The 22,282-nt window shown below is 42.2% G+C and overlaps 1 protein-coding gene across 1 annotated transcript; it reads right to left on the bottom strand.

Moving 5' to 3' along the window:
• Positions 1-2,323: 2,323 nt before the first annotated feature.
• Positions 2,324-5,431, bottom strand: TMEM52B (transmembrane protein 52B). Its single transcript, XM_058023266.1, has 5 exons — positions 5,384-5,431; positions 4,737-4,780; positions 4,022-4,060; positions 2,976-3,178; positions 2,324-2,574 (listed from the first exon to the last, which is right to left on the bottom strand). The coding sequence occupies exons 1-5, from the start codon at positions 5,429-5,431 to the stop codon at positions 2,324-2,326; spliced, it is 585 nt and encodes a 194-aa protein (XP_057879249.1).
• Between the last annotated feature and the right edge of the window lie 16,851 nt (positions 5,432-22,282).

Genomic DNA, 22,282 nt, shown 5'->3' with positions numbered 1-22,282 from the left:
AAAGGCTTCACCTCAGACCTGGACTTGTGCTTTAGGATATTTACTGTTTCACAAGGACAAAGGAGTTCAGTCCAGGAAGGAAAAGAGGCTGTCTGTCCAGTCCTGAGCCCCTTTTTAAGAGAGAGCTGAGCCTGACTGCAGGAAGGGCTTTCAGGAACTGAAAGATGCTTTAATGTCTGCTCCTGCACTGGGACTTCTGGGACTACTGGGCTTTCTAGGCAGAATTGCTGCCCTGTAGAGCAGAGTCACCATCACGTGTTAAATGCCAGGACAGCTCTGGGTTTGCAGGCAGGACGAGCTGGATGTTCCCCCTGGAAAGCACTGTGAAGATTTCCAGGGAGTTTCTGGGCTTGACAGTACTTGACATATGTTCCGCAGACTCAAATGTCTCGGCTTGCTTCAGGCTTTTACTGTGGAGTAAACAAGAGCCTTCCAGGAAATGTTCTGCAGCTTGGTGCAGCCAGGCCTGCACAGCACTTCAGAGAGCAGCTGATAAACGAGGTCACTGCAACAGGTGTTCCACAAGCAGTTATAATTATTATTATTTCAAGGCCAGGCTGGACAGGGCTCTGAGCAACCTGGTCTAGCCAAAGGTGTCCCTGCCCATGGCAGGGGGGTTGGAACTCAATGATTTTTAAGGTCCCCTCCAATCCAAACCATTCTACAATTCTAAGACTGAAGAAAGGTGTAATAGCAGAAGGGACATAAACTTGTATGACACTTTACTTATTCCATTCCAGTTTATCACTTGCTAATGATACAGTTAATAATAACTAGACAACTTAGGAAGAAGTTTGTGACCTCAAAATCAAGACCCTCATTAAATTCCTTTAAATACAAAATTTTGGTGACTGGTCAAGGTCTGGGGCATCATCAAAGATGTTTTGGTTGTTTAATTTAGCTTCATTCTATCCCTGAAACTAATTTATCAACCTTCTCTAAATTTTTTTGTGGTTGTAATCTCAACAGCAGTTCAGTTCCTAAACATATTTGGGACCTAGTTCTAGTAGTTGGACCTTGTCCAACATTGTCCTTGTTCTTCTTATCTACAAAATAACTGTATTTTCTGTATTTCACAGGAAAAGAGACCAGCATATTAATTAAAGTGGGAATTTGGGTACTTCAGTGGGAAGGGCCATGCAGGCATTTCAAAAAGATGTGACCTATAACTTCATATCAACATAAACATATACATGCAATTTATTCATAGCTGAATGAATCACCATGTGATAATTAGTCTTGTGCTGCTGTAATGTTTTCAGGTGCTGAATCCAGGGTAGACACAACACTGATGTGGTTCAACACTCTCACCTTCTCCTGACAGCCTAGTCCAAGGTTTTACAGATGGGCCATACCTATGTTCATCCAGTTTCATTAATATTTCTGCATGGTTCAGCATATTTGTATTGACCAGGAGAGACTCACAAATTATTCAGTCTGAGAAATGTTTTGCGTGTTTTAAATGGTCTTACTTCAATTGATCTGGTTTTGACAGCAACATTAGGAATTAATAAATGATACTATATGAAATGCATTGAAAATATGATTGAGCTTTATTTCAGAGGTAGTGTTCTTGCTCCTCCCCTTGTTTGATCTGTTGGTACATATATAATATTTTTTAATTCAAATATAAGAGCTTGTGACTACCATTTCAGAATTGCTATACATCCCATTTAGAACCAGACTCTGTTCATTCTGTGTATCCTGCAGGGCATTAAGGGCACACTGTGTACATCATACTGTCTGTATCTATGCTGTCTTTCATTTACAAGCAGATTGTTTCCTTTTTTAATAATTTTTTATATTTACTATAAATGATTGGCAATTTCCAGAAGTTCGATGTTAATATTGGGTTGCAATAGACCTTTGCAAATGTCTTTTTTTTTTGTCCTTTTTCCTTTTTTTCTGTTTTTTTTTGGTTTTTTTTTTTTTTTCTGTTTTGAAGATCTCTTGCCATCCTGAGGAAACTTAGGCTAAAGGCAAGAGGAATGAGACTGCATCTGCAGGCACCCTGCAGATCACTAGCCTACAAAATGGCTCAGCACCCTGATCCTGCTGCCTGCTTATTCGTGCAAAGTGTGATTCTACTGTTGTGTGCATGTAATGAATGGGCTTGGAGATTGCAAATTATCTGAAGGAGGTGTCAAAGAGAGCCATTAGACTATGCTAGATCTGAAAATATTTTGAATTTTAGTTGCTTAACCCCCCCCTTCTCAATTGACTAAGGAAATTAATCTGAAATTCTGAAAGCCCTGCCCACCTGAATTAGTCTCTGCGTGCAGCTATCCTGTGTTTTTTGCTATCAGGTGAAAGCAGACATCCATCAGTGTCCTGGGAGGGCTGACTGGGCGTCCTTGCCCTCGGCGGGCGCCTGTGGCTTTTCCTCCGGCACCGGCTCCAGGTCCGGCACCTTGTGGCCCGCCTTGGCCACGGTGAACCTGCTCATGTGCAGCGCTTCTTCATACACAGGAGGGGTGTCAGGGGCACAGAGGGGCGGGGTGCCCTGGGCAGCGCTGTGCGAGTGGGCCACGGCTAAAATCCTCCTGGCAGCAGGCCCGAACACCGAGTGGAGAGCTGCAAGAGAGGAGACCAAAGCTGTTTGCCTCACCCTGAAGGCATTGTGTGGTTAGAGGAGGGCAGGGATACCCACAGGCCATAGGATCTTCTCTTCCCACAGCCAGAATGTTTTCCTTTTCCCGCTCCTTCAGCTTTCCCTAAAAGAGTATGTGTGTGAAATCCCGCCAGCAGCATCCCTCAGTTCCTGTCTCCTGAACTGCCACTGAACCCTTGTTCCACCCAAACACGTCTCACAGCTGACACCTCAGCTTGCAGCACGCACAGAGGTCGCTTTCCCTCCATCCTGCCATGAACTTCCCTCCCTGTGCCAGCCCCGAGGCGTCACCAGCTGGGCCTTACAGGGCAGCCCTCCCTTCGCAGGGTGCTGAGGGGCCCAGCATGGGGCAAGGCCAACTCACAGGTGATGGTGCTCTGCAGGGTGCTGTCATGGTCGAAGGCAATGACGGTGACCTCATAGGGCCGGGGGCCCGCCTCGTCCCCTGCCTGCTGGCACTGGAAGCAGCACCTGACGCACACAGAGACCAGGCCACACAGCAGCAGGAGCCCCCCGAGCACCAGCACCAGCCTGCAACCGGAGGGCACACACAATGAGGACAGAAAGGTTTTGTTTACAGGACACCTCCTAATGTCTCTGATTGCTTACAGCATGGCTAACCTCAAAGCTGAACAGTCACCTGGGGCTTTGTCCAGCTGAGTTTGAACAGTATCCAGGGATGCAGATCCATCATTCCCTCCAGGCACCTGTTCAAGTGCTGCACCATTGTCAGGGGAAGCATTTTTTACTCCTGTCTAATTAGAATTTTCCTGTCTTCAGTTTGGTTAGCTGCCTTATGTGCTTCTACTGAGCACCTCTGAGAAGTCTCTATTTTCTCTAAAGCTCCCCCCTGGGTAGTGGAAAACTGCAATTACTTTATCCCCTTAGCTTCCTCCAGGCTGAAGAAGCCTGGTTCTTTTTATTGGCTTTCCAGGGGACTGGCTTCAGTTTGCCAACATCTGTTTTGTACTAGGGGACCAAAACTAGAAATGCCAGACATCTTGTCATGAGTGACAAGCAGAGAGGAAAAATTGGACCTTGCAATCTTCTTCAGCCCTCCAGATGTTCAACAACTACCATCCTTCTTAATCTCATCCTGGTGGTAATAACTAAGAAATCAGACAGAACTTACTTTAAAAATCAGTTTTTTGAAAGGCATATGGTGCCATGAATAATTTATTAATAGTGTTCATATGACTAAATATGTGGAACAAAAAAGGAGGCGGGTGGGTCAACTTTTGTTAAAGGCAGTGAGATATCTGAGGGGTTGCCTTGCTCTTGAGGAGCTTTAGAGAATCCCAGGGAAAAGGAGGGGGTGGCATCACTCTTGAGCAGGTCACATTTAATCCCATCCTTTGCTACTGGAATTGTCTAGAGATGCAGATATTTAGAGTAAACATGTTGTCTTACCAGATATACCACAGATGGTTCCATTCTGTACCGGAACAGCTGAAGAGAAGAGGGTACAAAATAGTTATCTACAGAACACCAAATAAAGGCAAAGATCCCTATGGTACCCTGCTCCCTCTCCCCTCATGATCCTCACCCACTGCCCAGATTCCAGATGCCACAATGATGAAATACTCATTGTGCTTTGTGAGGACACAGCTGTCCAACCTCATCAATATCCCTGTTGGGTGAATTTCCCTTCTCTTGGCTTTATAGCTTGATTGTTTTATTAATATTTGTCCTTACCTAATTCCCTTTGCAAACCTTAGAGATCTGCATTCATGTTTGTTTTTTTCTTTTTTGTCAATATTTCATTTCCATTATTCTTAAAAATTATATCACTGATAAAAATATTCACCAAAGTGGTATATTTTAAACCATTTTTTCAAGGAAAGTTTGATTCTCAATTCATAATCCCAGTCAATTGAAATTACACCAGAAGGCTCCTAACTATTGCAGTAATGCAAATAGGCAGCAGGAGCAGTACCACACAATCAGCATGTTGATCAATAAAAATAGTAAGTTGTACAGTTCATAGTGACAGTAATGGTGATTTTACATGAATTTTTAATACAACTAAATAAGATTTTCTGGAAAATGTCAACCATCAGGTCATACCGCCCATGTCCACTATTGCCTTTTCTCTAAAGAAGAGCAAGATTGACAAATACTTAACAGTTCAGTGTTAAGGCAGCCTTCCTCACCTCTCACGTGGGGGAACTAGAAGGAGAAAAGCAGCAAAGACACAGCTAGAGTGAATGAAATCTTTGTCAAATGCATCTTGTATATCTTTCATATTATGAGTCTGGATCTCCTATTGTAAGGAAGCACTGTTATCTATCTTCCATTGTTTCTATTGTACATTTTGTGTAGATTTGAAGTTACTCTTATGAATACTCTTGTTTCATATATTAACTTCCTGTGGTCCTTCAAATCTTACTTAGTATTGTTCTGAACTTCATTATCACCACAACCTTTCTTTCCTCCACTACAAGCCATGTCATTCTCCATCTGTAGATCCTTCTCCATGCTCAAATATTAAGAACATTTAAATACCCTGCTTCCTATTATACCCACCCTGGTGAAAACTGCTCTGTCCCTCCAGTACTCCTGCCCTTTTCATTCCTTTTCCTTGGGTACCCTGATATCTGAGTTACCATCCCTGCAATAGGAGCAAATATTATCTTCTCTGTGTGTGCCTTTTAAATGTCCAGCTCTTTCTAATACCTGGGAAATTATTATTCCTAATGGCCCTCCATCTTTCCAAGGTAACTCCATAGCTGAGCAGAGACCCCATGAAGAGGAAAGTCAAAGATGACTTACCCATAAGATACTCCCTACAGCAAAGCAGATCACGTCTGAGTTATGCATCTCTGGAAGGTGCTTCTGTGGCCTCTTGGTGTTTCAAGCTGCTTGGAGTCTTCTTGTCCTTTCTACTTTCAGTTCATCCTCACCAGTCCAGTGGCCAGGAGAAGGAGCAGCTTCTGTGCTGTGTATTGAATCCTACTCTGCTTCTTTCTGCCCTTCAGTTTTTGCTTTCCCTCTTTTCCTTTTTATCACTGGCAATTCCTGATTTTTTTGCCTGTCAGTTTTTGTTATTCTATTGGCCTGGTTCTCTTCCTCTTTTGAAGGGATTTCTAAACCCTTCCAGTCAGATCAGGAGAAGAGCAGTGGCTACAGGTTCTTACTTTAGATGTTTAACTAGTTCAGTGAAGGGCATCATAAGATCTCTGTGGGCCTGACCCTTCCCTTCTATGAGCAGAAAGGGTCTCTGAGTTTGTTCATTCCCAATTATTTCTCTCCCCGCCCCTACCCTGAGGGGAGTGGGTTGAAGGTCATGTTACTGACCTGTTTAATTGGAGTTCAGATTCCTCTCCATCCTCCAGTACCTTTCCTACTCCTGCACTCACATTGTCCTACCTCTGACCATCCAATCTATTGACTTGGAAGTGAAATAATTCGCCATATAATAACTATATCCAGATAGATATAAATATATGCATGCAGTTACATGCATATAAACATATATATGTGTATATATATGCAACATCTATGTATGCACATTAATATATATATATTAATATGCAGCAACTCTGGTACTTCCCATTTTAAGACTCTGCCATCATCCCTCTTACCTGTTCATGTCTTGTTCATGTCCTGCATTCCTGCATTCCTGCAGCTGAGAGTCTGTTCACTCACAGGTCCCTGTTCACTCCAGGTCCCACTCCCAAACTTCCTGCAAGGCCAGATAAATCCCCCTCAATCCCTTGCAGCAGAGGGATTACACGTTGATTCTCCTGTCCTGGATACTATTAATCCTACAGCTGGTTATATTCACAGGCTTCATTGAATGGCCCATTAATTTTCTCTGTCTTGTAGAATTGCTTAAAATTTCTGTTAGTGCTCATGGCTATGCGCAGTGTTATCACAGTCATGTAATTGGGTTCTCCTAATCTTTCTCTTTTGAAAAGCTGGGACAGAAAAAATACTCTGCAGTAATGTGTAACTATTTGTGTTTGGGAACCACCTAGGACTGGTGCATAAATGTTTGTTGAAGGCAGGACAGCAGCTAGTGAGACATGTTGCCCCTTGTTGCAATCACAGCCCTTTCACATTAAACTGGTGAATCATTAGCCCTGGTGGTGCATTTTAGAGTTGCAGAGCAGAACCAATGGATTCATGAACTCAATGTTTTCTCCCAAGGCAGGCTAAAACCCATTTGCCATTCTCTAATTATAAAAGCAGTAGTGCAGTATAAACATGCCTTAGCAGTAGTTTATCCATCCATCCATCCATCCATCCATCCATCCATCCATCCATCCATCCATCCATCCATCCATCCATCCATCCATCTCTACTGGAAGGAGGTTTCTAATGTACAGCTAACAAAGAAAGAAAGAAACATGACCTGCTGACATTGTATTTCTATAGGAATTGACCAAGTCTTTAGGTGTCCTTCTCCTAAATTCTTTGTGCACTATCGAAGTCTTAGAAGGAAAGTCCCAGCAGAACTGTAAAATAGCCTTTCTTGTATGCATGGCTTTTGAAACTGGTGGAATTCAATGTGGAAAAGAAGTACAAACCACTAATGTTCCCAGGGCTTCTTCTTATCAGTGTGATAATTCAACAGATCATGATTTTAGCTGAAATGATTTTAACTGAAATATGATAATCTCAAATTCTGGGATGATCCAAATGCAGAAACAGCTGGAAAAGTGACAAAAAATTCCCTAAAGAAAAAGCTGCATGTGACATGAAACAGTGACCCCTCCAAAAGGGGTCGTAATTAATTCTTGCTGAAACTTATTGATTACTCTTCTTCAATTTATATGGCATTGCTATTAACACTCTGCTTCCAGTGTTACAAAAAATAGGTAAAAATGCAAACTCTTTAACACCACTGTAGCATTAAGAAGCAGGCATTATTTATTTGGCTGGATGCATGTGGGGATATCCTCTGGAATATTGTGCATGCTGAATACAGAAAAAGCTCCTATTTAGAGGCTTTATTTTGCACACATATTCATTGATTTTCCTGGAATAAACATACATTTGATAATCATTTCTCCAAAATGATTAACATATTTTCCCTCCTCTCTGCAGATGTGTTTTTCTGTCCTGGGGGTCTTTTTGGTGGTCCCTGGTGGCTGGTGATCCCAAAGTCAAACCTGACTGCCTGGTGAACTGATAAAAGTTGGCACAACTGGTCTGGCTCCTCTCCAGTTCTTCTTCCTACAGAATGGGCATGGTGCAGTTCCATAGGCCAGTGGTTTTTCAGGAATGATCATTGTCTTGGCCCACCAGGTGCAAACAATTTTTCATCTGGCAACATTCTGCCCTTAAGCCTTGTGAAGGTGTTCCAGGAGGTGGCCTTTTCTTGCTTATGGGATTGTTTTTTAAACAAATTGGACATTGCACTGTAACAGATTTTTCTATTTCAGTCATTCCCAAATTAAGTACAGAGTTTTGGAGACTAGATGTCAGGGACTCAGTTCCCCTGAGGGATTTGTTGCGTTCTTTTTCCATTACTTTCCTCCTTACAGGAAGTGGAACTATAACCTCCTGGCTGTTTGTTACCCACCATCCCTCTTGGATCTTAGTGGCTTTTGCATATTTTCTAAATATTGATCTTCATTGTCAGAATTAGCCTTCAATTAAGTCAATTTATTTTTGTGGCACTAACACTAAAAGAAGGTTGGGATGCCTTTTTCAGCTGCTTCTCAAGCTGCTGTGTCTGCCAGTCTGTTTCCCACTCTAACATTAGTTTGTCCAGATTGAAGTGTTTTACAATGCATCACTGCCACCTCCTTTGGTTTTTTAACTTCTTTCAGAAGTTGTAAAATTTCTTCTCTGTGTTGAATAGATGATCCTTGAGCCAATAGCAGTCCTCTTCCTTTGCTTATGGCTCCATGGGCATGAATCACAACAAATGCATATCTAGAATCAATCCAGATATTCACTCTTTTGCCCACTGCCAAGTTCAATGCTTGTTTTAGTGCTATTATCCCTGCTTTTTGGTCTGATGTATTAACTGGTAAAGACTGAGCTTCTAATAGCTCACTGGCAGTCACCACTGCCTATCCTGCCATCCATTTCCCATCTTTTATGAAACTCCTGCCATCTGTAAATAATTCTAAATCAGGACTCCCTATTGGTTCATTCTGCAAGCGGGTTCTGCTGGAATATACCTGTTCCATGGTTTGGAGACAATCCTGTGTCAGGGCTCCCTCACCTACTGCCTTTGGATCAAGGAAAACTGCTGGATTCATGGCTGCTGTCATCTTTAACTCCACGTCATCCTGTTCCACGAGCACAACTTGGTATCTGAGCATCCTGCTGGGACAGCCAATGCCCCTCTTTTTGCTCCAATATGGATGTCACCATGTGAGGGACAAAAGCAGGGATGTGCTGTCCAGCCCTGAGCTTCCTGGCCCCTTGGATCAGGAGAACAGTTGCAGCAATCTCTTGCAAGCATCCCAGCCATCCTCTGCTCATGTTGTCCAGCTGTTTGGAGAAATAGCCAACAGGTCTCCTCCAGGTTCCCAGCTTCTGCATCAGGACCCCCAGGTCCCCTCAGGTTATCTGAACATCCCATTTTCCCCAGAACTCTCTCCCCAACAAGGGGACTGGGCATTAATGCATGTATAGAAATTGATGAGTAGTGCAGTTCTTTCCTAATTTAAATTTCATGGGCTGTAAAAATGACCAAGTTTCACTTTTCTCTGTAGCACCAGTTATATTTACATTTACCACGTGTACCAATTTACATTTAACTACCAGCAATTTGCAATTTACAATTTACCAGTTTACATTTACCACATCTTTACTGAGTTTTCCTTTACCTGTATTCAATACAGAATAAGTTGCCCCTGTACTTATCAAAAATTCCACTTCTTCTTTCCCAGCCTCAGGGGTTCAGCTGGGGTAGAAACCCCCGTTTCCCTTCAATCTCCATCTTCTCTGTTAACAGCCTGCAAGGCAGGGTCCAGCTCCTCAGCCTGCGGCCATTCCCGCTTCCAAGGCCCCTTTTCCCTTTTCCTTACCAGTGTGCTCTGGTTTTCCTCTAATCCTTGGCCGGGAGGTGATGGATTCTTCAGCCTCTCCTTCCTCTTTCTCCTGCCCTGTTGGGCGGTCCCTTAGCACCCTCTAGAGTTCCAAGTAGGTTTTTGTGGCTCTACCTTTCCTTTCCAGCCTGTCACATTTCCTTTTCTCGACCTATCTCTGTTTTAATATGCTTTCCAAGCTTCATCTAACAACTTTCTTGAGTCACACCACTCCGGTTCTTCCATTTTCTGGAGTTTGTTTCTAATATCTAGAGTCGAATGTGCTATAAAGAAGTTATATTTCTATGTTTAGAAACTATTTCAATCTTTACAGAAACTATAAAGATAGTTTCTAACTGCATAGCCTCCTCTAGATTCTCAGGATCCAGATTAGTGTATTTTCTGGCAGTCACCTTCCATCATTTGATGAAAGTCACAGTCCTGTCCTGCTTTACCTCAAACAGTTTTGACCAGTTCATGGCTTTCAGTCCTGCAAGCTTCACACCAAATAATGCCCATCAGTGGTACCTTGCCAAGTGCTCTCCAGCCCAGGTAAATTAGGGCCCCACCTTGGGTCTGCTGAAGGAAAATTTTGATCTACAGTTGCATCTAAGTCTCCATGAGCATGTGCCTCCTCCACCTGCTTTCTACACCATCTTTTTTTCTGTACTAACCAATGTTAACTAATAAATCATCACTTGTATATCATTTCAGTCAGGATTTGAGTCCTACTTATGGCTCCTGGTGTAATTCCAGCTGTTTGGGTCAGCCCTGGTTTAGCAGTTACAGGATCACAGGATCATTTGGTTGGAAAGAGCCTCTGAGACCAGCCAGTCCAACCTGTGACTGATCACCACCCTATCAACCAGACCACGGCAGTAAGTGCCATGTCCAGTCTTTCTTTAAACACCTCCTGAGACAGTGACTCCATCACCTCCCTGGACAGTTCCTTCCACTCCAACCTCACCAAATTACTTTTAGATTTTTCCACATGTCAAGATAAGGACAGTCCCTTGCTTTCTGCCTTCTTTCCTTTTCTCCACTGCTTTAGCTTGAACTTTTTAATAAAATTGCCCCCAGCCAACCATGCAGACAAATGGTGTACGAAATTATCCTGTGAAGTGAGACCAGAAAGGCTTTGGCAAACCCTGTTTTTAGATGCTGCTCCTAAAAGCTGCAGAGAACACAGGGTGTTGAAGAAACCAAGCTTTTCCCTTCAGTGACTGATAGTGAAGCAGTGCCACATGTTGTGCTAATTCCACATGTTGTGCTAATTTCACATGTTGGGCTAATTCCACGTTGTGCTAATTCCCTTGACTCAGCCACATAGCACAAAGGAAAGCAAGAACAAGAGTTGCCTGGCATAGTCCCCAAAAAGCAAGACAGCAGCTAGTGCAAAATAATGAAAAAAGTGCAGTTTTATATAGCTAGAGACAAATGAAGTGAGCTTTAAGCCCACCAACCAATTTGAAATGACTGCATATGCCAGTGTCCATGAATCCGGAAAAGTCAGAGCTCAGGATCAAACAAATTCACTGTGAGCTCATCCATGAGGGCCATCACAAGGGGAAAAATATACTGTACATATCCAGGCTCATGTTACAGCTTCAGTGGTGCTACTCCTGTGCTTTCTGCTGCAATTCAGACCACAAGGAGGGTTCACACACCGAGTAAAATGAAGAAATAAAGATGCAGGGGAACAACTATGGGGTGCAGTCGATTAACTTTTCCCATGAGTCTGGGAAATGATGCTGATGTTGCTTTTCTTGGGGGCACAGAAGGAAACTCCGACCTGAAACCAGCAGTTCAATGGGTGCATCAGTTAGTTATTTATGGTTGAGCTATATGTGTCAGATGGCAACAGGTAAAAGCACAGTTCATTTCTCTGGTGCTGTAAGGACAATGCTTTCATAAGTATAAGAGCATCCACAGGTCAGCACAGCCCCCCTTGATTTGTGATCCTCCTTTTGAGTTTCAGTAAATGTGATGCCTCTGAAGTCCAGCCCTATTTAGGACACAGGGTTTTACTTCATTCTGTTTGTACAAGGTGTACAACACAAAATGTAAAGGGCCTCCTGAAGGAAAGGAATTGACTGAAAATGCACTGTCTTGCCTATCTGGGTTGTGATGTGGTTGTTTCATGCAGAATGGTCAAGGTCCCCTCTGCTGATAGCAGGAAGCTGATCTTGCTTCTTCAGGGAAACTGCTCCCAGAGATTTCTAAGCACAGAGGAAAATCAGCAACTTTCTAGACTAAGGTGACTACCCTATCTGGGACTTTTGTAACATCTAAAACTAGACTCCAGTCTGGTTTTCCATGCTCTCATATGGAAGCAGATTTGAATTTACACCTCCCTCCTCTGCAGGGGAAGAGCAGGAGGCAAAGAACTGGCATCCTATGTGATTTCATAGGGAGAAAGCTTGGAGTTTCTGGACAAATAATATCTGAGACTCTTGGACAGCACAAACTGCAGACTTTCCCTCTGTATTTACACCCATAGATTAAAATAATCTATCTCCTCAGCTACACAGGTAGTACCAAACCTTCTGGGAACAAGGATGTGCAACAAGTCTGATGTCCCGAAAATCTGTGAATACAAATATGCCGCAGACATCTTTTCATTAAAATCCTTTCATTAGGATTTTTCCTGCTGAAGCGGAGAAGTTTCAGCAACAAGATGTAAACAATGGTTTGCTGCTGCTGTGGAATGCAACAGGTCCACCTGTGATTGGCCCATCCTGGATGTTTACAATTAATGGCCAATCAAGGACTGAGCTCTCTCTGGGACAGAGTTGGAGAGAGCTCCTTTGTTATCATTCTTTTCTATTCTATTCTTAGGTTAGCCAGCTTCTGAAGAAGCCTTTTCTTTTCTATTCCTTTTAGTATAGTAATAATGTAGTATATATATCATAAAATAATAAATCAAGCCTTCTGATCATGGAGTCAACATGAAAACCCCTGTGACCACGGTCACACAAATATGTTGCCAGATGGGCAATCAGGTACTATGGAGTACAGGTCTCACCTGCCTTTAGGATAGATATGCCCTGTTTTACTAAAGATGTGGAGCAGATGAAGTGGGGAATGCTCAGAGCCCCATCCAGCCTGGCCTTGGACACTTCCAGGGATAAGGCAGCCACACCTGCTCTGGGCAACCTGTGCCAAGGCCTCCGCACTCTTTAAACTGAATAATTTCTTGCAAGTATCTAATCTAAACCCAGTCCTTATCTGAACTATTCCCCAAGTTGTGGTCAGCAAAAAGAAATTAGCATTTCTAGAGCACAATATATTTCAGTCTTTTGTCGATTTCTAAATTAAGTGAGCTGTGTCCTTTGTCATTACTGGTCAAAGTCTGCTGAGAGTGACCGTGCTGGATCTCCTCTGTACACACCTTGCAGGCTGTTCCCAGTTATCACAGAGGGAGCTTTAGTGTCCCCTTGGACACTAAAGTTGGGCAAAATGAACTCAGTGTGTCTGGCTATTTGTTCCTGTCTTTTAAGGAGTGTTTGCAAACTGCCTTGTTTGCTTTTCAGAAATGCTTTGGCTTCTTCTCACCTTGGCCTGCCTTTAGCTAAAAATGATATTTAGATAATTGATTTATGCCAAATACATGCATCCTTTCCTGCACATTGAAAAAAAAAAAGCAGGAGAAAAAAAAAAGACAAGATTGTCCTTTGGGTTACTAAAAAGCATTAGAAATATAACAAGCACTTATAAGCAATTTCAGGCCACTTCTTTTTTTCCCTTTTTCATCTCTCCACTTGATTGTTTTGCTAGGGTTTTATTCTGTGTCTTACCAGATCAATACCACATCTAGTTAAAATACACACAGCCTTCTAAAAGTAGGAGTAGGGAAAGGGGAAGAGAGCTAGGACTTCAAAGCTCTCCAACTAGTGTTATGGAAATAAACACCCACCTGCCAAATTAACTCCCCAAATTCAGCTTTGTCTGTGAAAGGCCATAACAAGGTGCCATGAACCACTGCTTTGAAGTGAATAACACCTGATCCTTCTGACTTGAGATCTTTTGACTGACAAGTTCTGTGCTGATATCCCTGTGCCACCTCTGCTGTGCAAACAGGGGAAAGGCCACAGAGATCCAGCTTCTCCTGAGTCAAGGACTGAACCTGAGAGTCCTGACCACAAGTCCAGTAAAACCCACAGCCTGAAAAATGCTTCAGGCTCACACAGGAGAGAATCTGAATTAATATTTTAAATGCTGAGTGGTTTTCCTGCTAAAACCTTTCTTTCTGCAGGAGATGGGTAGATGGGAAATAAAATTTTCCCAGCTTCTCTGGCACTTTCTGGATGCCTCAAAGCACAATCTGCTGTGTGGGCAGCCAGGGAATATTTTGAAGGGGTAGAGCAGATAATCTATAAGCTTTAGTGTAGGGAGTAACGATGTCAAACAAAGTGTTTGCAAAGGCCCAGCCTCCATGATCTCTCCCAATGGGCTCAAGTGGAAGAAAATTGATTGTCTTTCTCACCTATCCCCTCAGCTGAGCTCCTGCTTTCTGAGAAGCACTTCTCAGAGACAGGTACCTTGGGAAATGATGATGCCAGGCAGAGCACTGGACAGCCAGCAGCTTGTTTTATCCATGTGTATGCCTTTGGATGTCAGGCTGAATAATTCAACTGGCCTGGTGCTCCTTTGGCTCATGTGCTAATGCCATCAGTCAATGCCATCAACTCAATGCAAGTTAGCTCAGAAAGAAGCTTTGCACAAGACACGCCTGAAGTTAGAAATTCAGGTAGAAATAATTCAAGATAACTGATGACTAAAATATATGTTATGTCAATAATATGTCAGATAGCTGGCTCAGTTACCCTGGTGGCTGGCTGGACATCTCTTGGTGCCTGAACTGATGTCAGTGAAAAAGAGATTTACTTTCTTTCTGGAGGCAGAGACAGGCCTGCCATGGATGGATGAAGGGAGACCACTATTCAGGATATGTGGGAAGAGAATTAAGGTTATTTGGACTGAGCACTTAAAGGACCGGTCAGCCTGAGTCAGTGAATTATAGGGAATGGTCTCCAAATAAAAGAGGAACAGATCTATATTTCCATTGAATCAAATGAATATGAGGGCTTTTTTTTCATTTCAGGCTTTGGAAGATGCCTCTGCTTTGGAGATCTGCCTGGTGCAGGTCACCAGTCAGCTTTTCAAAAAGCTTTTATTGCATTTTGGACAAGAAAACAAATGGAGCCCCCTGAAAACAAACAAAAATTAATAGCAAAACAACCCTCCAGAGCAAGGAATAGAGATTGCTGAATCTGATCTCACCGTGGTTCCTTTTGCTCTAATATGAAAGAAGTAGTAACTCAGATATTGGTATTTCTACTCTTCAGTATTTAACTCTGACCGTGTTCACAGGGGTCTTAGGATGAGGGAAGAGACAAAGATCTGACTCCATGTTTCAGAAGGTTGATTTATTATTTTATCATATATATTACATTAAAACTATACCAAAAGAATAGAAGAGGGGATTTCATCAGAAGGCTAGCTAAGAATAGAATAAGAAAGAATGATAATAAAGGTTTGTGGCTCGGGCTCTCTGTCCAAGCCAGCTGGGCTGTGATCGGCCATTAATTACAAACATCCAACACCAGCCAATCAAAGATCCACCTGTTGCATTCCACAGCAGCAGATGATCAATATTTACATTTTGTTCCTGAGGCCTCTCAGCTTCTCAGGAGGAAAAATCCTATGGAAAGAATTTCCCATAAAAGATGTCTGCGACATTTAACTTTAGGTTTTTTTCTCATTTTTTCAAATAAACCCGCTTACCCAGTATGAAACATTTTTGTCTTAGTTCCCTGTAAATTCTGATTCATGCAATTATCCTAAGCTTACACTGATGTGTGATGTTTCACTTTCAAGGATACCATTCTAAGCCCACCAGACTGCTTCTAAAAGCATTCATAGCTGTCAAATCAAATACAAGTCAAGTGATTGATCTTCTAGCTAGCAGCTGCAGTATCCTCCAGAAGATCATACAGGACTTAGGTCCCAAAAGCTTCTTGCTCTTTTCAAGCGCAAAATCATCCTGCCCGTGATCCTGTACTACAGGGCACCATCATTTATATTTTCAGTGTATGACAAAAATACAATTTAAATATTGATTCCAAGTGTTTTAAATCCTTCATTCTCTTGAAGTTTGTTTGCATAATAGTGGATTATAGAGTAAAGCTAAAAATAGTGTCATTTAAATTAGGGTTTTTCTGGGTTGAAAAATGAAACAAAGCATTTGTCAATGTTTCTCATTTTCTAGAGTTTTAATAATGATCCCCAAATCTAAGACAGTCACAATTTTCTCATTTGCTGCATAGTTAACCCTTCACATTCAGGGCAGTACCAACATAGTGACACTGAAAAAGACTGAAGCTGGTCTGGACACTGTCCTGGATATCCAAGCAAATTGTATTCCATTTGCCATCTGTATGGCAGTTGCCTTCTGTTAAGTGGGCAGTTTTCCTTATCTCTTCCACAAGCACTCCTCCCTCAGGAGAGGACATCTGCTGATAACAGGCTTTTGAATGTCCCTGCATGGCTGATAAGAACTACAGCATCCCATTGTGAGATGTGAGCCCAGAGGGAGGAGCCAAGCATTCCTAGCTGGATATAATCATGAGATTCTGGAACAACAGCACTTCTTCTCCACTGGATTTTCCCAGAGGAACAGCTGCACCTTCCACTGAATCTTCAATGGAAGACTACAGCCTTCTACAGGATCCCTGCTCCAATGGAACCACACCTGACATTCCAGGAGGACTGCAGCCACAATTCCAATTGGACTGCTACCAACACCCTGACCAACAAGGTGCCGGGTTGTGTTCTGACTCTGTCAGTATTGTTTTGGATTACTGCATTGTTTATTTTATCTTTTTATTTTCTTCCCTATTAAAGAACTGTTATTTTTTGCTCCCATATTTTTTGCCTGAGAGCCCCTTAATTTAAAATTTACAGCAATTTGGAGGGAGGAGGTTTACATTTTCCATTTTGAGGGAGGCTTCTGCCTTTCTCAGCAGATACCGGTCTTTCAAAACCAAGACAGACACATTCTGTTCAAAATGCCCACACTGAATGTGTGCAGGAAGACATTTTAAGGTGCTTTTGGTAAGGCCTTTTTACCTATGATTTGAATAGTCCAAAGGGCTATGTCGTGTTATCAAATATAAATTACACATGGGTAACACAGAGGTGATAGGTAGGAACCAGATAAAGGAAGCCACAGGCTGCCTCTGTCAGTATTGTTTGAGAGGGTCATAAATGCTGTCAGGTCCAGATTCCTTCAATTATGCAAAACTTGAAGTAGCTTTTAAATGATGAAATTCATACCAGTGTACATTTATTGGCAAAGGGTTCAGGAAAAAGAAGAGCTGGGGATTATGAGGACTGCAGCTAACCAGAAAGAGAGGGGAGAAGAGCAGAGGTGTGGCTGAGGTTGGTGTGGACAGGAGAGTGGCAGGGGAAAGCTACTGATGGGTCTGAAACTGGAATCCTGCATGCGCTGGTGGGGAAAGTCTCAGTTGTAAGGAAGGGAATGGAAGCATCTCTCCAAAGCAGGATTATGGCTGAACCATCCTTCTCTCTCTCTCTGCTGATTTGAAATCTGGAGTTCTCCTGGCTAACAAGGGAATGGGCTGACCCACTGTCACTGCCCACTGCACACGAGCTGCTCTCTGGAGAAACTCACAGCCTGCTTGTGCTGTGGATGTCCACGGAGACCTCACTGACTCTGCACCTGCTCGTCTATAAAGAGACAAAGGGCCTTAGCCTTGGGGCCTTGGACACTTCTCCAAGACCTCCAGACAAGTTATAATAGTCTTGTACATCCCTGGGGCTTGCAGCTCTCATTCCTTTCCTCACATGAAAGAGCACAAGGACTTTCAGAGGTGCTGAGTCAGAGGAGAGATGTAGCAGCTGAAGTGCCTGATTTTACATCCTCTAACAACCCTCTGGCTCTCATCTGCCTCTACAGCAGCAAGAAGTGTCAGAGGCAGAATTTCACTTCCTCAGCTTCAGAAGACAAACATGTTCAGGAACTTAAATTTACTTTCTTATTCATATTACTTGGTATTTCTATTGTTATCTAAACCCAGGATCATCACATTCCAGAGCTTGAAATGGAGAGATTAGGAATTGCATTCAACCCTAATGTTTGCCACACCACATTTTATACATTTATTAAAGAAGGAATGTCTGTTATACTATTTGTTGCTGGTCAGCAGAAATATGCCTTTATTATAGAACTGGCCTCTGTTCACTAATCAAATAAATACCATACATATACCTTAGGGGCTATTTAAAAATTAATTCAAGTCAATCAAAGTGTAATCTATTTACTTAAAGCCAAACAGTGGCAAAATGTCCAGCACAAAAGGCCCACCTCTAGATTTATGTCTCAAAAATTAATAAGCATTTATTTTGCATTAAGGTGCATGATATTGGCTGGCTGCACCATTTTTCCCCTGCACTTCTCTTTCACATTTAATCAAAAAGAACTGAAAAATATCTTGGAGATTTGAATCCATCTTCATCAGTTGAATGATATAACCACTACTTGTGCTGCCAGATAACGAGGGCAGACCTGTTCTGCCAGATCCTTCACTGCCATCAGGATAAATTACTTTACAAGCTTAAATAAAGGAAATAGACCTACTAACTCTGTAAGATGTTTGCACAAATCATAAATATTTATTTGACCATCTCTCTGATTTTCAGAATAAAAGAAAATCCAGATTGCATTTACATCAATTCATTTAATATATTCATATGTTCATTTCCCCATTCTAAAGTCATGTCTTTCATAGATGTGTGTGACTTCAGCATACACATTTAAAGAAGTCTTGCACATAATTATTTCATGTTATATTCAGCCATCAACAATTGTTGCAAAGTGACATTACTGCAATTGATAACATTTAATATTTTTATTCTTATCCAAAACCCCACCTATTTTTCCATCAGTCAGACATAGTAAAGAAAAATCCAGACCCTGCTATCCACGCTAAACACACTGCTCCCAATAAATTCAGTGTTATTTCCAAGTTTCTAAGGACAAAACACAGGACAGAGCCTAGAGTTACATTCATGCAAGAATGGAAGAAATCCTTTTTTAATTAGGTGTAAGGATTTGAGGGAAAATGCTGGACACACTTGAAACTGTGAAGAAGTATGAGGCTGTATTTTGATATTTATATTTGCTGTCTGTATTTTATTTCATTGTAAGGATAATTTTAGGAATCTGACTGCAATCCAATATGTAGAAATTAACTAAATGTTCTTTCTCTTCCATTAACTTTTCTTTTTATCTCTCAGCCAGCTCCATTTTCTTTCTCTTTGTATAATAATGATAACAGAATGGTACGAGTATAAGAAGTAAGGATCTGAAAATGCAGAAAATTGAGGACAATTTTCTGAAAAGCAGCCAGAATTCCAGATTTCTAATGCTGGCACTAACTAGCTCAATTTTGCATTTAACTTGTTGGTCTTCAGAAGCATTTTCATTTCTTCAGGAAAAAAACCCTAAACAACAAACTCATGAAGTTGTTACCGAGCTGACAGCAAGAGAGAATTTTGCAGAAGTCTGCTGGTTGAAGTGCATCTGAAGAAATTATGCATTCAGGCAGGTAAATGAGGTGTTTCTGTTGTGAATGGAAGTTTCTGGAACTGGCTGCATGAAAGCCAGTGAGTCAACAAGTTGAAAAAAAAAAAAAGAAAACACAGATAATCCCATATTACACCTTAATCACATCATTTATTACAGAAAGATAACTCTGGAAAAAGAGAGACAGCCAAGGTGAAATATTAATCTTGAGGACCTGGATGACATCTAGAAGGTCCTAATGTAGATCCATGAATTGAAAGGTTGATGTGGATGTTGGCCCAGCAGTCTTTAAAGGTTTTTAGCCTTGTTAATCTGGACTGGAACCCTCTTTCTCAATAATGTAAAATGAGGATCATTGTTTCAGCTAAGTTACATCATGACATTTGTGATGTGGTTCCATACAAGACATTGCTCCTTAATTATATTCTAAAAGTTACAAAGGTGTTGGACGCCTTATCCAAGACTTTCGGGGCTGAAAATAATCATTCATTAGTGGTAACAGGGAAGACACTCCACTGTGCATCAGTGAACTTTTGGCATTTTCTTGTATACTCTGCAGAAGAAAAATGGAATTGTTAATGAAAAAAAAAATTACCTAGGTGGAGCAGTAGTTGGTTTTGGAGTGATTGTTCTCTTATTTCTTATTTAGGTGGAAATTTTGCACTTAACATCCACTCAGAAAGATCTTGCAATGGCTTGATCTTGCAATATTTTGACTCCATTTATTTTACTGAAGTTGTCACTGATTTCTCCTCTCTGTGTGACGAGGGACAGGACCTGAGGGCATGGCTGGAGCTGTGTCAGGGGAGGGTCAGGGTGGATATCAGGGAAAGGTTCTTCCCCCAGAGGGTGCTGGGGCACTGGACAGGCTCCCCAGGAATGGTCACAGCCCCAAGGCTGCCAGAGCTGCAGGAGATGCACAGGGTGGTTGGGATTGTTGGGGTGTCTCTTCTGAGGGAAAAACTCAAACCCACAGAATAGCTACTGGACTTGGTGAATTTATATATTCTATAAATATAGATTCATAAATGGAAACAGTATCTAATAACCAGACAGAAGGGGTTAATTAGTTAGATTCAACTTAATGTTCCTTCCCAATTTCAGACACCTGTTAGAGAAAAAGGGCTGTTAAACCTGCAGATTACAACCATGAACATGTCAACCCAGAGAGGAGCTGAGCTGGCCTAAAATCAGCCTGGTTCCTGGACTCATGGAAAGGATCTCTAGCATCATCAAGTCCAACCATCAACCCAGCACCACCACCACGTTTGTCAGTGACCATGTCCTCAAGTGCCACATCCACGTTTTTTGAGCATTCCAGGAGGCTGACTCCATCACCTCCTTTGGCAATCTGTTCCTCTTCTACTACTTGATAAGATGTTCCATTAAAAAAAATTGCCTATTATCTAATCTAAATCACCCCTGCTGCAAATTGAGGCCACTTCCTCTTGTCTTGCCACTTCTTACCTGGGAGAAGAGACTGATCCCCACCTGGCTACAACCTCCTTTCAGGGGTGTTTGGAGAGCACCAAGGTCACCCTGAGCTTCCTTTTCTCCAGACTAAAAGAGAAAAGGCTACTCCCTCCTTCTCATGGGACTTGTGCTCTTCACCAGCTTCCTTGTCCTTCTTTGGACATGTTCCAGCCTCTTTGGATACACTCCAGGCAGCAATTCCCAGGGCAATTCTGTCATGGACAGTGCACAGGCAGACTGTGCCAGTCCTGCTTTGTGTGCTGTGTTAGCCCAGCAGGATCCTGATCACACCTGGGGTCTCTGAGAGCAGCAGGTATTTAGCTCCTGGAGCTGGACAGCCAGCAGCCCACTCCTCATGGCATTCTGCTGCCCAAACCCGCAGTCATCCTCCCCCTTTGTCCCTGCTTGTTGCAAGAGTTATGGTGGAAACAAATTCCAAAGAGACTGGGACCCACTGAGTCTTCTGCACTGTACGTTGTAAATCTTGTCATACTTTCTCTTAGGAAGAGCGTGCACAGAAAATCCAGGTAAGACAAATGATGGCTTTTAAGCCATTTACATTTCAGCACCTCCCAGAAAGGCACAGAAAAAACAAGGTAGGTTGATTCATGACTGTTCCCATTTGGAAAAATCTCTTTTCTAAATCAGCAGTGAGACACAGAGTATAACTGACAATAATTAGCTGCCAGGAAAGGAATGGCCCAAGTGACTTCCTTGTCCTTTTGAATGAAGACTTCAAGCATGACTAGATGGAAAATACAGCTCTGTGCAACAGGCTGTCAATATCTGATCAGGTGCAACTGCGTGAAATTACACTGTGTGTTAGACTTGTGGTTCCACTCCAGGGGCTATGGAGCCATTTGTACCTTTTAATCTAAACCAAAATGCTATCTCCAATGATGGGAGGAGTTATGAGCTGTGCTCCATCTCGGGAAAAGGGCTGGACAGCTGTACAACATCTGTTTGAAAGTTTCCTTTAGAACCATAAAAAGCTGAGTTTTTTTTTCACTCTGTCCAATATTAAGACTAAAAAACTGTGTGGGAGAGAATCCTGATTTGTTCTTGCCTTGTTCTGAGATACATCCCAGCTCTGCCAGAAAGGACAAGTGTGCAGTGTTCCTGTTTAAGACATCTATGCCTAAAGAGTTCATGCAACACAGGCATGTATAAAAGAAACCCCAACTCATAACAAGAGAGAAGAAATACAAACTTTGCAGAATATTACCCAGACACTGAATGACACAAAAGCAGAGAACTGACAGGAAATTTATGTTTCACTTATCCAGTCTGGATCTGGCCTGAGTTTTGATTGCTGTTCCCATCACAGATCACAGAAAACTGCTATAAATACTGGCCAAATAACTTCTCTTTGGACTTTGGAATTAATTTGTCAGCCCAGGAGTGACTAACAGTTTTGGGCAAGATTGAGCTGTACTGGTACTGGCTGGGAAAAAAAATCAACTTTCTTCCCGGTGCTTCCCAGCTCCTCTCTATCATCACCTCCTGACTTTCCTGTAGCATTTTCCAGCTCATGCCTAATAACTTGGGACTGAGAGACCTCAAAGAACCTTGAAATCAGGGATAATATAAAGATGT

Source organism: Melospiza georgiana, chromosome 4 (assembly GCF_028018845.1).
Source record: "Melospiza georgiana isolate bMelGeo1 chromosome 4, bMelGeo1.pri, whole genome shotgun sequence".
NCBI classification, from domain to species: Eukaryota; Metazoa; Chordata; class Aves; order Passeriformes; family Passerellidae; genus Melospiza; species Melospiza georgiana.
Note: the sequence above shows the minus strand (reverse complement) of the source record. Positions and strands in the feature narration are given on the sequence as shown.

Bases quoted from the DNA above. Each gene is read 5' to 3' on its own strand.
- TMEM52B (XM_058023266.1), bottom strand. From the start codon at position 5,431: ATGCATAACTCAGACGTGATCTGCTTTGCTGTAGGGAGTATCTTATGG. The intron at 4,781-5,383 runs GTAAGTCATCTT...TTCTCCTTCTAG, and splicing joins CTGTAGGGAGTATCTTATGG to TTCCCCCACGTGAGAGGTGA. The intron at 4,061-4,736 runs GTTAAGTATTTG...TCTTCTCTTCAG, and splicing joins GGCTGCCTTAACACTGAACT to CTGTTCCGGTACAGAATGGA.